This window comes from Diadema setosum, chromosome 21 (assembly GCF_964275005.1).
Source record: "Diadema setosum chromosome 21, eeDiaSeto1, whole genome shotgun sequence".
Taxonomy (NCBI): Eukaryota; Metazoa; Echinodermata; class Echinoidea; order Diadematoida; family Diadematidae; genus Diadema; species Diadema setosum.
This window is the reverse complement of record NC_092705.1, coordinates 28,309,192-28,324,921: the sequence shown is the minus strand read 5'-3', so window position 1 is coordinate 28,324,921 and position 15,730 is coordinate 28,309,192. Positions and strand designations below refer to the sequence as shown.

The 15,730-nt window shown below is 38.6% G+C and overlaps 1 protein-coding gene across 1 annotated transcript in view; it reads left to right on the top strand.

Moving 5' to 3' along the window:
- LOC140244456 (deoxynucleoside triphosphate triphosphohydrolase SAMHD1-like) overlaps positions 1–15,730 on the top strand; it is an 80,608-nt gene that overhangs the window by 20,756 nt on the left and 44,122 nt on the right. Inside the window, exons 4-6 of the mRNA XM_072324095.1 lie at positions 2,859–2,929; positions 10,602–10,748; positions 13,852–13,861. Of these exons, the coding sequence (XP_072180196.1) occupies positions 2,859–2,929; positions 10,602–10,748; positions 13,852–13,861 (228 nt within the window). The remainder of the gene's footprint in view (positions 1–2,858; positions 2,930–10,601; positions 10,749–13,851; positions 13,862–15,730) is intronic.

The window sequence follows — 15,730 nt, the reverse complement described above, 5'->3', positions numbered from 1 at the left end:
CACGAGGGTGTAGATAGGGGCATATCCCCTGCCACACGAAGGTGATTTTGCGTTTTCAGACCTGAAATTCAGCGATCTTGTGCAAAGTTTTGGTGCAATACTTTTTCATCGAAGTGTTAAAATCACGGAATTTAGCTCTTATTCCGAATGTGCACCATCTGTGTGTATGTATAAAGTCTAGTAAGGTAGAGCTTAGGGAAAGGAGGATTCCCCCTCCCGCACGCGGAGCTTTTGCGTTTTTAGAATTGAAATAAAGCGATCTGGGTATAGCCACAGTCTACTTCTATGCATGGCGGGGGGGGGGGGGGCGAGCAGGGAGAAGGCGTTGGCGAGTGTTATCTCCACCCTTCCCTTCCGATGGAGCTTTTGCCTTTTTAAGGTTGAAATTGAGATATCTATCGTATACACATAATATGGAATCAACATTTGGGAAATCACAAAAAAAAAGAAAAAAAAAGAATGGGGGGGGGAGGGAGGAAAGGGTCCATTAAAAGGGGAAATTCCCCTTATACATGAGGGAACCTTGAGTTTTCGGAATATTAGTGATAAGTCTTGTGCACTCAGAATTATTCAAAATATTTTGTAAATCTAAAAAGTGTACTTAGCTAGGGAAAGAGGTACAGAGTGGGAGGGTTTGGGAGGGGGACACCCCTCCCAAACACGAGAGATTTTGCATATTTTGAATTGAAATTCAACGATCTGGAGCACACTTTGAGTGAAATATAAAAAAAAAATATCTTATTATTTTGATGAAAGGTTGAAAAGGAGACCCGCTTCATGTGCATACAGTATACACGCATTTTTTTTTCCGCCTCCCAAATCCCCGGTCCAAATCTTAGGGGGGGGGGGGGGGCGACCGCCCCCATCGCCCCCCCCCCCCCCCCTGGCTACGCCAGTGGTGTCAATACAGGACACGAGTAAGCATGATAAGGCATGTATGCAGTGTGATTTGGTGTGTGAGTGTTTGTGGGTGTAGGTGTGCATGTGTGGGTATGTTTTGTTGTTGCTGTTGTTGATGATGATGATGTTTTGTGTTTCCATGGGTGTGTGTTGAGGGAAAGTTTTCGGGGGGGGGGGGGCATGCCTGTGTAGAGAAGTGGGGATGGTTGGGGTTTAAATAGGTAGGTGTGAAAAGTAGAGTAATCGTGTGCAAGTTAAGAGGGTTAAGGAGAAATACGGTTTGTTTTGATGATATGCACAATGGTTATTTTTTTTTACAGGGGGGTAGGTTGACAAGTTAAAAATTATGAATTTCGTTTAGTTGAATTAATCATGATTTCTTTTTTCAGTTTACTACAAGTTTTGGGAAATGCTGTATTCTCAAGGGAGTGTAAGAGAGTTTATGTAATAAATGAAACGGATATTGGTTACTTTGATCATGTCGATAAAGATAGTTACGCTGAATTTGATATAATTTTTGTATGCTCTTGGTGTGCTCTGCAAAGAAAAAAGAAGGGTATGATTGTTTTTATGTGTGTGTGTGTGTGTGTGTGTCTAACGAGGCAATTATGGATTGGCTTGATAAGTTGATCAAGATAATCCTTTTTCTGAGAGTCATGCAGAATTTCACTTCATTTCTTTTACATAAACATGGCATGATTTGAACCGAAAAAACATAATAATGATATTGTCCTGTTTATGATGGGAAAAAATGATTTAGCAGCACAAGAGAGAAGAATACAGCTGCTAATTTTTATGATTTTTTTTTTCAAATTAATTTTGTTGTTCACATAGACCTAAAATTGAATAGAATTCAAATAAATATCAGAAAAAAGTGTGTCTGTATACGTGTGTTTGTATGGTTGATGGCAACAATGACCTCCTCATTGGTGGAGCAGTATTGTCCAATCAAATCCTTTTTGAGATTCGGGAAGAGGTGGAAGTTCGACGTGGCTAGGTCTGATGAGTATGGTGGGCACTTGGTGTCGAACAACTTAGAAGCCATCACTACCACTGATAACTGCACTTGAGCATTGTACTGACGAAACAAGATCCATTTTTGTTCTGTGGTCATTCTTCGCCTCTTTCCTTGCTTTTTTCCCGTTAGAGCTTCAGGAGGTTAGAGTAGTATTGTCCACTGATAGTACCCTTCTTCTGGAAGTAGTCTACCATGCTATGACCGAGAAATTTTGTGGGTAGGGTAAAGATACATGTATGTGAAAGATTTAAAGGACCAAATTTGGTCTTCGTATCTTAATCCTTTCCATGTTAGGCTCAAAACCTTTCAGTCACCCCTCGTGTATGTATATGTAAATATGCCTTTTGTTTAACCCCTTATCAATAATTGATTCCATAATTGATGATAAATGCTATGACGAATGCATAACGCAATCAATACGTATTATATTTTGTAATTAATAATAATTAGGTCATGACGCAATGACAGTCACATAATGTATTTTGTAAAATGCTGATTTAATGTATAATGTTTGAAATGTCATGCATATAGCAAACTATAATGGAATGTTCAATTTGTATTCGATTACGGATGATGGAATCGAAAGAAGATATTCTTTTTTGAAAAAAAAAAGTGCCATCTAGTCCCACGATGCTGAACGGGTAGGGCTCTTCTGGAATAACAAAATGTCTTGTGCCTACTAAGATCAAAATTCTGCTACACTTTTGATCTTAAAATACTCCAAAACAACTTCTCTTCATGGAAAATCGCTTCAGCCAGGTAAGATTCTTGGTAGACCTTTCGATGTAAATTGAAATGGTGGAAGATGAATTGTGAGTCCTTCTAAGAACTCTGTTTTAGATTAAATGCAACCAATAATAACAATAATAATAATGAATTCTGCTTATATAGCGCATGTTACACTGAAGTACACCAAAGCAAATTCTCTCTGTGTTGACAGGTCATGGGCCTTTTTCGCACGTGTTTGATAGCCTGTTTATCCCCAAAGTCAGACCAGGTATCAAATTGAAGGTAAGCCATATATCTTAGTTTTGTTTTCTTCGAGTCTGCTCGGTGTTATTTATTGAAATTCACTTTTCTCTCTTTGTAGAGAGCATTGGATCTTTTGAGGGGAGTGAATAACAGCTAAATTTTCCTTGATGCATAAAAAATCATTCTTGAGTAAAAGCATATTTTCTTTGTATAACTGCAAACATGTCTGTTTTTTACAGGAGTATTTACACCTTCTGTTTTTCGGTCTTTCTTCAAATATACTTTAACCCTTTGTGCGATTTGCGTGCCAATTGGCGCAGAACCATCATACTGTGAACCTTGTCAAACGTCCCTGGCACAAAAAGGGGAAAAAAAAAAACTTACAGTGGTCAAGGGGATTTTGCCACAATAAAGTATAGTTTGCAATTGGTGTGGCTATGATAGTCTACAAAAGACTAGCTAAAATATATGCTAAAGACTCTATAGTCTGATAATTTGACTCATTTAGGTACTACGGCACTTGGTTGTTTCCTCGTCCCCGTTTCATTTTTGCTCTTTTAACCCCCCGAAATATCTTGCGGTGTAATATGAGGTTATGAGGGAGAGAGGTTTACGGTAACACCATGTGTAGGCTACGTAGTAATTGCAGGGACCGTTGCTCGGCAGAAGAAAAGCCTAGAAAGAGGAGGGTTGAAGAGGGAAACAACATAGGGAGAGAGTACGGAAGGTAAATAGTTACAATTCTCGGTATCGCCAATTTGACCTGGGTGCCGCGCGCGCGTATTTTTTTTTTTCTTTTTTTTTAGTTGTTCCGTCATTCCGCTGACAAATGAAAGAAAACGGTCTCCGGCAAAGACTAGTTACCGGTACCCATAACTAAAACTCCAACCTCACTCACATTGTGATTGGGCACATTCTGCAACCATGCATTGTCTAATTAAGGCGAGATTTTGTTTGTACACAACCAAAGAAAACTATTTACCTTGCGTGAGCTTTCGCCTACTGTCTATAGACTTCATCACACTGGGGTTGACTCGCCGTAGATGGGGTGTAGGCAGTCTTACAGTCCGAGAGAATGGGAATGTACGCTGAAGATAATTTGTTATTGCCCTTCAACACGATTCATCATGTGTTCCCTCCCCCGTTGTATGTGGATAGCCTCTTTTATCCAACGTGTGAATTTGTTGCTCTCTTTGGACACAATCTTGCTCTTTTTCCAGTCAATGATGTGGTTTTCCTGAGCCACGTGATCACTTATGGCTGACTTTTTAGGAGTAAGATCTGCCTCCTTCTTTTTAGCCGATGTGAAATGTGTCTTCCCCAGTGACTCTGCCTATTTTTGATGTTCTGACTTCCTGACTCCGAATTTCCTGCCCGTCTCCCATATGTAAAACTTGTCACAATCCTTACAAGGTATTTCGTACACTATTCCTGTCGAGTCCTCATGTGATCTTTTGTCCTTGGGGTGAACCATCAGTCCTCGTAGTTTGGTGAGGGGGCGCATGGTGGTAGCAACATTTTATTTGGTGAAGATCCTTTGGAGTGCCTCAGACGTGCCCTTTACATAAGGGATCGTGACCATGCATTTCTTCTTGGTGTTCTGGCTAGACTTGGGTTTGTCCTTGGGCAGTTGGGTCATCTGTCGGTTGACCTGTCTAAACGACCAGTCAGGGTATCCACATAATGTGAGGGAGGACTTGATATGTTCTTCTTCAGTCTGTACATCCTCTGCGTCTGTGGTGATACCATGGGCCCTATCCATAAGTGTTGTGTAAACGCCAAGCTTATGATGAAGAGGGTGGTGTGAAGAAAAGTTGAGATATTGGCCTGTGTGTGCTTTCTTCCTGTAGACAACTAACTTGACCTTTAACATCTGCTTAGTTAAGATGGTCCTTGAATTGGTCTACACAATTCTCCTTCACAACAGCCAGTATGTCATCGACATATCGTTTCCAGAGTCTGGGTTTGATAGCAGTGGGTGCTGTGGAAAGGACTGTCTGTTCTAGATCTTCCATAAACAAGTTGCCCACAATAGGGGAGACAGGACTGCCCATCGCTGCACCAAACTTCTGGCGGTAGACCTGGCCACTGAATTGGAAATAGGTGGTAGTAAGGATGAAACTCAACAGCTCGATGATGTTGTCTGGAGTCAGGTTGGTTCTTTCCTTCAAACTGCTATCTTTAAGAAGACGATCTTTGACAATGTCCAAGGATTGATCGATGGGAGTATTGGTGAAAAGGCTGACCACATCAAAAGACACCAGTGACTCTCCTTGTTCAAAGATCAACTCACTGATTTCCTCAGCGAATTCTTTGGAATTCTGGACATGATGGTCCGTCTTTACAACCAAGGGAGCAAAATGGTTGGCCAGCGCCCTTGATGTGTTGTAACCAATTGAACCTATGTAGTAAAAATAGGGCGGAGAGGGTAGCCTTCCTTGTGGGTCTTGGGTGTGCAATACAGACGTGGGGTGTTTTCTTCCGTGGGGTACAGGTATTCATACTGTCTTGATGAAATCTTCTCTTCTTTCCTTAATGATTTCAGGATGGAGACAAAATTCCTTTTGTACTTATAGGTGTTGGGTCTGACGTTTCTCGTAAGTTTTCTGATCTTCTAACATATGACTGACCTTCTCCTTGTAATCCTCTACGTTAAGTAATACTGTAGCCTTCCCCTTATCCGCCGGAAAGATAACGATATCTTTGTTACAAGACAAGTCCTTCAAAGCTTGTCTTTCTTAACTGGTGATGTTGGACTTTGGAGGGTTGGCATTTTTAAGGATCCCAACCACATCGTTACGAAGGAGGCTGGCTTGAGTCTGGTTCAAACCTTTTGTTGCTAACTCTGAAGCAACAACAAACTCTTCAACAGGGAGTTTGTTGGGAGCAACGGCAAAATTCAAACCCTTCCCCAACAGGGATGTTTCACTCGAGGAAAGCTAGCGTTTAGAAACGTTGATGGCCCACCCTGATAAGTCGATCTCCTGCTTAGACTGGCGCCGATGGTTGTCAATCAGGCGCTGTAACTTGTAATGTTGTCTCGCTTTGGACTGGGTAAATTCCTTCTCCCGTGACTTCTCCACAAAAGCATGTTTCTTGTTGAACAAATCCTCCGGTACATTTCCATTCTCTCGGACTGTAAGAATGCCTATACCCCATCTACGGCGAGTCAACGCCAGTCTGATGAAACCTACAGACAGTAGGCGAAAGCTCACGCAAGGTAGATAGTTTTCTTTGGTTATGTACAAACGAAATCTCACCTTAATTTCGAGAATTAACAATCAGATGAACCTATTTCAAGAACCATGCATTGTCATTTGTAGTCGGTAACTGTGTGTGTGTTTGTGTTTGTATTTGATGTAAAATTATATAAGGTATAGGGCTGGGGCATGTTGGCATATTCATCTTGTTACTGATTGTTGAAAATGATCATTCTCCCCCTACCCCATCCCCCAAAAACGTATAGAATAAAAACATTAAGAAACATAGGTTTTCCCGGCCAATTTCGCACTTTTGTCAGTCCATTTGATTGAAGGTTCATTCAATTTTAATAGCAAAACCCTTTGTTATTGCACAGTCTGTCTTTCAAAATTGCAACTTTTGCGTTCTATATAGCATTTCGATCAGTGAAATTTGCACATATGGCTTTCGAATTTGTAAAAAGGATTATTAAAGATGTTAAATTGGATTCCAAAAAATGAATTCGAATGAACGAGCGCAGCATATACGTGATCACGTGACTATATCATTCTAAATTGAATGAACGAATTCCAATTGAAAACGTGTTTAAAAGAATGAAGTTAAAGGTAATTTGAATGCAGCTCCAAAATGAATTTGAATGAAGAGATCATGAAATTAATTTGCCGAACATGTCATCTACGCGAGATTTTGCTAAATTGAATGCAGCAACAAGGAACTGGACTGACAGAAGTGCTTGATTGGCCGGGAAAACCTATATTTTAATGATTTGAAATTAAAATATATAAATACATACTTTACGTATACATACATAACGTATAAATAGATTAACAACTAAATTGATAATACGTGGGTACATATAACTCATCAGATATTGATAAGCTTTGCCACAACCAAAAAGGAGAAAATGTTTCTATAACAATATGATGATGTTGATGATAAGGATAGAAATATCATGGATGCAATAGCAATAGTATATAATTACAGCGATCACTACCATTATTTTATTATCCTTATCATAAAGAATAACAGTAATGAAAATAAAAAGAATGTAGATGTAAACCAAATACAAACAATAGATGTTCCCTCCCCCCCCCCCGTAGCGCAGCATATTCTTGGGAAAGTGGGCCAAATAGGATCGTGTATTCCGTAGTTACTCCAAACCCTCCTCCCCCCCCCCAACACACACACACACACACACACGCACACACACACCATAACGCCCGTGGCTCATCATAAAAATGACAGAGCAAACAGGTTCAATTTTCAGGTAACGGAACTATGGTTCGTAGAAATCATGGTGTAACTCTCGCACGAGCAAGAGCCTAAAGTTTACTAGTCTTTCTAATTCAGCCTTTTTTCTGCCTTTTTAACAAAAATAACGGAACAACGGTGTAAAAAAATACGGTCATGCCGCGTGCGCCCGCTTTTTTCCCTTACCAAGTGAATTATTATGTCATGAATATTCATTATGCAAAGGAGGAAAGTATCAGATATTTTCTTCCGTATCATATTGTGTATGATGTGTCCTCATAGAAATATTGTGGTTTGTGTGTGTGTGTGTGTGGTTGTGCGCGCGCGCGTGCGTATGTACGTGAACAATTCGTCTGTGAAGTGAAAAATATTGGAAAAAATAGTTAAAAGCCTCTGGTGTTAATATCAATATTAATCCTGTATTTGTAGATAATGGCCGGAGGACGTTATATTTTTCTTAAAGGGAATATATTGATTCTCAGTTGTTATAAGTTAATGTGTCTTTTCCAACAAGAGATTTAAATTAATTTTTGAAAAAGTTAGACGCATGTATTACTGGGCTTTATACTCTCATATTATTTTCTTGTTTTTTTAATTTTAAATGATTTTTTTTTTTATTATGCAGGGGGAAACACACCCTCGAAGACTAAGTTTATTAATTTCAAGTTTGCATTTTTTAAAGAAATATGATTTATTGGATATTTGGAGGAGGAGAAGAAACCGGGACAGAAAACAATATACTTTCAAGCTAAAGAACCCGTTAGTAGAAACCAGTTTAGAATATTCGTTTGCATCAGACCATTTAGAGAGATTAGTGAGAACTTGTGAAATTTTGACATCAATCATTCCAGATCATTTGGGCATTTGCTTAGAAATACGATTTGTAGAAAATGTGAACAATACCGTGGTAAATCTTATTGCAAAATACAAAAAAAAAGTTTTTGTTTGGATAACGAGTTGTAATATATCTGGAATAATAATACTGAAAAGGAAATCTTATTAGGAGAGATTGGGAAGGAGAATTTGATGATAAATTAGTATTTATAGATTTTCTAAAGATGAAAATGAGTCAGTATGTTAGAAAATATTCTAAAGATAAAGGTAAAGGAAAAGAGAAAAACGAGGGGAAAATTAGACAAGGAATTTAAGAGATTAAGAGCAAAATTCATTGATTTGTGATACTTCTTTAGAATTGGTTAAACAAATGGAAGAAAATACACAAAAAAATAGTGATTCATGACAATTGTGATACATCGGTCAGATAGGTCAAATGCAGTTTGGTTTGAGAATGGGGAAATGAACGCAGAATATTTAGAACAATTGTTGAAATCAAATAAAAAGAAAACTGTAATAGATGAATTTGTATGACGAGAATGAATTGGTCTTTCTATATTGAACCAGAAATTATAGAGCTTAGTTTTAGTTTTATTAGTGAGGACATTGATGACTGTAGTTTTTGAAGTTTGTTCAAGGTTGATCAGGTGGTGCCCCCTTGGAGCACTGGGGAGAGGCAAATTGGGGACCAATCTTTCTAAAAACAAACATGTCTGTTTGCTTTTCACAATATTCCAAGATTATGTGAGGAAAGTGAAAAATCATGTGAGGGATAAATGACTAAAGAAGAGTGCTGCAAAGTGTTACAAAAAATTGAAAGTTAAAGGCAAAATTTACCATTTGTAGATGAACAAAAGCCCAGGATTAGTGCTTTAGAATAGTTCTAAAATTAGAGTTACGGGTAGAAACAACCAATGCAAGATTTTGATAATCCATATTAAGTATTGTTAAATGTACAAAATGTGAGCTTTAGTTATAATAAACATGTTTGAAGACTTAACCACCTACAGTTACGATTTACCCATACTGTCAAATATTCTTTTATCTTTTGGAAATGTTTGAATTCAATTTTCTTAAAGTTTTTAATGGTCTTTGATTTTTTTTTTATTCTTACCACTTATTGGTTTCTTTTCTTAATACATAGTCCTCTAGTAACACTTTACTTCATTTTAAACGCGAGAAGTTGTTCTAAATATTGTATATCTTTTTCCCCTTTTTCCATCCAGTCTGCCCTCGAAGGAACCCATATCCCTTCTATGGCAACTGATTGCAAAATTGCTCTACATCGACATAAATAAGCACTGAATTGACCACTGTTTTAGTAGTAGCCATGACATAAGAAATCATGGGCATACATATTCAAGCGGGATTCGAACCTACAACCTCCTGATCTCCGGTCAGGCGTCTGATCTACTAGACCAGCGAGCTTCCGCCCGACAGTCAGTGCTGGTTCTAATCCTTATAGCATGCAGGGGGTACTGCGTGATTATTCAAATTGAAGAAATTCTGCCGTCGAGTTGTTGTTTTCTATGTACGTCGATTGAGGGCAATTTACCAACCAGTTGCAGTGAAAAAAATAAGAACTCGACGAAAAAAAAAAATCATCAGTTTGACTAATCACTAAGTACCTGCTGCATTTTGTAAGGATTAGAACCAGCACTGGCTGTCTAGTGAATAAGACGCCTGTGAGGAGATCACGAGGTCGTAGATTCGAATCTTGCTCGAGCAGTATTCCTTGTCTTGATACCTCCTTCTTAACGCCTCTCTTTTGTTTTCAGTATCATCAACAACATTTTGAAATGGGCTAATAATACTTGCTTTTCCAATCCCTGAATTTCTTTTTCTAACATCTCAATCTCTCGCCTCCTTATCTTTACCTTACCTTTGGAAAGATTATCATAAATTTCTTCTTTTTTTTCATAAAACCGTATACCAGTGGCCTATCCCAAATTTCGGGTATCGCTTTTTTTTTTCCAGTTCTCTTATCTGTTGACTCATTATATCAACAATTCATTTATATCTAAAAAAAAATAAACTATACTTTTCATTGGTCATCTAAAAAGGTTTTCCAAAAACAAAATTGTCAACAAAATTCTTAAATCATAATGTCATGCCATCATAATCTCGCGTAATTGGTGATAGAGTATCACAAGACAGAACTAATTTTCTAAATTTGAATAAAACAAACCACGTATTCATGTCTGAACAACATGTTGTGTTACTGTGTTAGATTACATGTAAACTCTTTTTCTTTTGGTTTTTTCATCCTTCATACGTCTTCTAATTGAAGCTTACTAAAAAAAAAATCTTCAAACGTTTCATTTAATTTCTTTCTACTAAGAGTGACCACATGAAATCAAATTTACCCTACACACACACAAAAAGAAAAACCTATCACATTTGTCTCTCTATCACCCAAACACAGCACGAGCATTTGTCTGTCAAGATGTTTGACCACCTCATCAAAGAGAAAGCGAATAAAGGTGTTCTAGAAGTGTTCGAGGAGTATGGTCTTAATGAACATGAGAGATATTTCGTCAAAGAGCTGATAGGTGGACCACAAGAAGAGCAGGCAGAGGGATCACAAAGAGAGCAGCCAAAGGGACAACCAGGAGGGCAGACAGAGGGAGCACAAGGAGAAAGCAGCAAACTGGTGTGTGAAAGGGGCACGTTCAGTGGCTGGTATTTGATAGGAACTCGGGAACCCATATGACTGAAAAATATCAGAGGAAAATTCTGAAGCACATTATTTAATTTTAACCACTTCAGTAAGACATTGTTTAATTAGAAATTTATCCAAAGTAACAACTTTGACCGAAGAAAGAAATTGCTTACGACTACAAAATGTATCCGTACGTATCAAAATAACGGCTCGGTATAATAATGTCAGAGGTAAAAATGTCAGAGGTAAAAATGTCAGAAGTAAACATTTCGGAATTAAAAATGTCACAGGTAAAATATGTCAGAGGTAGTAATGTCAGAGGTAAAATTGTCAGAAGTGAAAATGTCAGAGGTAAAAATGTAAGAGGCGAAAATAGCAGAGGTAAATATGTCACGAGTAAAAATGTCTGAGGTAAAAATGTCACAGGTAAAAATGTCAGAAGTAAATATGTCAGAGGTAAAAATATCAGAAGTAAATATGTCAGAGGTAAAAATATCAGAAGTAAAAATGTCAAAAGTAATGAAAGAGGTAGAAATTTCAGAGTTAATTATGTCAGAGGTAAAAATGTGACGAGGTTTTAAATAATAACCTACCCAGAGCAAACTGTATTTATCGAATTATCAAATCCAAACTGCGGATTTGAAGAATATTTAGGGAATTATGTTTTTAAAAAATACGAGCACTCTCATTATTCTGAGTTTGTTTCCAGTGCAGTGGCGTAATCTCTCTGTTCAGAGAAATATTTAACGAGCAAAGAGCCTATAGCCTTTGGGAAATTATTGTTAATGTTATCATCATTATTATTACTATTATTATTATTATCATTATTATTATTATCATTATTATTATTATTATCATTATTGTTATTACTACTAATAAGGCGTTCCAACAATGCCGCAAACCCCTTAAACAATATAATCCTACGTTGCTATACGCCCAATGAAGTTATCACACACACACACACACACTTACGAAGCCACTTTTGGTATTAACGTTTACCTTTACTCAGATATACATACTCTTACACAAACGAATTCTGCTTACGTCCAGGCTAGTTTATAATCATTACTAGTATTGATCTTTTTCATTTTTTTGTTACTGATTAGTGTGAAGAAGTGAATGAGGCATAGTCTAAGCAAACCGTTAATTTTCCACCTGTTCTATTCTATTTTCCCAAATTCAGGTTTCGTATTTATCTCGCAAGGCTCGATCACGATATAAATGTACAAAGAAAAAACATAATGCAAACAAACAAACTACGGTAGATGTACCGGCAGACATAAGTTAGCTCTTGCAAAATATTTCATTGCAAGGTTCAAGTATCACATGGCGCAAAAACAGATATCTCGAAGTTCAATGAACACTTTGTGGTCAGTTTACAAACTTACGCCTATTAAAACTGGAAACGACCTTTAGCATTAGAATGTTCTAGTGAGAGTAAAAACTGATAGTTTGCCATGGGATTTCTCTTGTTTTGTAGCACAATTATTGGTCCTTTCCATTCAACTGCAGATGGTATCCGCGAGAAAAAAAATGCAGGAAAGTGTAGGGGAGAGACTGGGGAGAAATGCATCATCCTGAAAGATATCTTGTAACTTGTTAAAATATTTTGTCAAGCTAGGTCATGATCATAATTATGTTCTATAGATTCTGCAGTTTATAGTACAGTATTTGTGACCGTGCACCTCAAAACGAACATAAAGTCGCACACACTGATTTTGCGTGAGGACTGAAAATAAGTGAAATGGGTCAACCTAGCCGAACTTGACATTTTCATATTTTCTGAAAGAGCGGGTCTTCTTTTACATTATACTAAAATTTGGAATCATAAAACGGGCAGTTAAGTGTCTTTTTCTAGCAATTTATGTCGAACATTTTTGGTAGAATATGATTAGGTGTGTCTTTAGAATCTCTTTAGAATCCCTTTTTCATTTCTGAAAAACCTTGTCCACACTCTTCATTTTCAACTCTAATAACTTTTGAAGGGATAGTGCTACTGCTTTGAAAGTTAGTATTAATTATGGACAGAATGTGTGAATGAGGCATGCTTACTTTCAGTTTAATTTGATAATCCCTTCATTGTTGTTACTCTGGTGGTTTACTTCCTGTTTTTTGTCTCATTCATCGCACAGCCAGCACGGTTTGGTAAAGATTAAGCGCTTGAATAGACACTGTACTTCAGAGCCTCTTTTCTGAGTTCACACTTTTCCTGAGTTTGTGTTTTCTTTCCAATATTTAGATAGGCTAGGTGAGTCCATTTGATTTGAGTTCAATATACATCATTTTAAAGCTTAAAGTCTGCTCTTTCAGAATATGGTCTTAACTAAAAATTCCTGTCTGGCGACTTTCTGTTTGTTTTGAGGTGCAGGGTCACATTTAGTGTTACCCCCGATGTATATTAGACTTTTTTCGTGTAATTAATGATTTCTTTAACCCTTAATTTCGGGGGAAATGGGACACCCCGGGGAGAAATAAGGCATCAAGCGGGGAGAAATGGGACAACCATGCACAAAAGAATCCGTAAATTATCACTATCAAGTATAGACTTGAGATAAAACAAACACCTTTCAATTAGGATATAAGACAAAAAGGGAATAATTTGTACAGAGAAGGTTTTTTTTTTTTTTATAAGAGACGTATTGGGATAGAATAATACATTGTTGAAGATGCCTGTGTATTATTTCTTCTTCTTCTTCTTCTTCTTCTTCTTCTTCTTCCGTGTAGTACAGTCCACTAAATGTGTATCAGCGTACTAGTGTGTGGGCAAGTGTGGTGCAGGCATATACGGTGTCATTAAAATGTCTTCAAAGTCACGGCAGCTAAAAACACCCCTGGTTGTTAACGCAGTTGTGTGTCCTGCACCCTCTTTTTAAATAGATCTAGAGAGGTGCAGTTGACAGCATCCAGAGGAAGGCTGTTCCACAATCGGATGGCATCTGGGAAGAACGATGACTTGTAACATAACGTTCTTGTGTGAGGGACAACAAGTTTCAGGGTATGTCCACGATGCAAGTACGAAGATGGTGCAGGTACTGTATAAGTCCGTGGGATGTCCACTAGGGAGTTCATGACCCTGTACATCATTACCGCCTTCAGCTGGGCTCTGGGTTCTTGAAGTGTTTGCCAGTGCAGCTAGTGAATCACTGACGTAACACTACTTGTCCATCGATAGTTGCTAAGGACAAAACGTGCGAAACGTCGTTGGACTTTCTCTGATTTGGTGATGTTCTCCTGTGTAAAGGGGTCCCAGACAGTACAGGCATATTCTAGGATAGGGCGCAACAGAGTTGTGTAACACAGGATTTTTGTTTTCCTTGTGCAAGCGTTGATGTTCCTTCTGAGGAAAGCTGGCGTTGAGTTTGCTTTCTTAGGGTATCAATATGATGGTTCCAGCAGAGGTTTTTGGGTAGGTGGACTCTAGGGTACTTTGCAGTATCTGCCCTCAGAAGTGTAAGAACCTGACACTTTGAGGGATTAAACTTCATGATCCAATCCTGTTCCCACTGCTGCAAATCATTTAGGTCTTGTTGTAGTGCAGAAGAATCCTGTTCTGAGGTGATTTTTCGATACAGCATGCAGTCATCCGCGAACAGACGTACTTTCGTATATCAGAAGTCAAGTACTCTCGCAAATCATTGCTGTAAAGAAGAAACATCAGTGGTCCAAGGACACTGCCTTGTGGCACCCCAGATGTAACATCAGCGATTTTCGAGGATGTCCCCTCAAGGATCACCTGCTGAGTGCGGTCCTGCAGGAAGGCGGCTATCCAGTCACTAAGGCAAGCCCCGGATTCCATAATACTGTAATTTGTATAGCAGCCTTTGGTGTGGGACTTTGTCAAATGCTTTGGAGAGATCAAGTAGGATGACATCGTGTTGTTCCCGAGCATCAATTCCTTTGGCCAGATCTTGAACAGCAAGGATGAGCTGGGTTTCACATGACCGTTTCTTGCGGAAGCCATGTTGTGCATCATGCAGGACATTGTGGCTCTCTAGGTGATCCATTATGGAGCTGCATAAGATGTGTTCCAGTATTTCACAAGAGACAGATGTTAGGGAGATTGGTCTGTAGTTACCTGGGTGGTTTCTTTCGCCTTTCTTATAGATGGGCACAACATTGGCTTTCCCCCAGTCATCAGGAACTTCACCCTTATCCAAGGATGTCTGAAAAGACAGTGTGAATACTTGAGTAAGTTCTGCTGCAAGATCTTTCAACAATCTCACTGGGATGTCATGGGGACCGGTTGCCCTGTGGATCTGAAGATTTGAGAGGAGTTTAAACACACCACTTTCTGACACCACAATAATCATGGCTGGGTACGGACTGGTGCCTTTGTCTACCATGCAAGATGGATCCTCATCATGGTTAAGCACTGATACGAATTGGTCTTTCAAGATGTTGGGTTTCTTTTGACTATCAGAGTAGGTTGGCCCTTGAGTGGGGCAATGCCTGTGGTGTCACACCGCTTGCTGTTAATAAAAGACCAGAAGTGCTTTGGGTTTTGGGTGGCATCTGGACTAACGATGTTAGTGATGTAATCATTGTAGGCTTCTTTGCAGGCTGCTCTACGCTGCTTCTTCAGACTCTGGTATTTGTAGAAGTCATTCACCTTTCTACTCCTCCTGGCACGCAGATAGCTGCGCTTAATTCTTCCTTCTGGTGAGCCTCTTAACTGTTCTTGTGATCCATGGCTGATCAAATCTTGTGGAAGTCATTTTTGAGGGAACGTGTTTTTAAGAAGTTTAAGGAGGAAGTTCTTGATGTCGCACCACATTTCAGCAGCATCACTGGATGAAGAATGTCTGTTGATAAACTCATTCTGGAATCCTGTACAATCTTCCTTCATCTCCAGACTGGAAGCATGTTTCCACAAGTGGATTTTCCGTCTTACA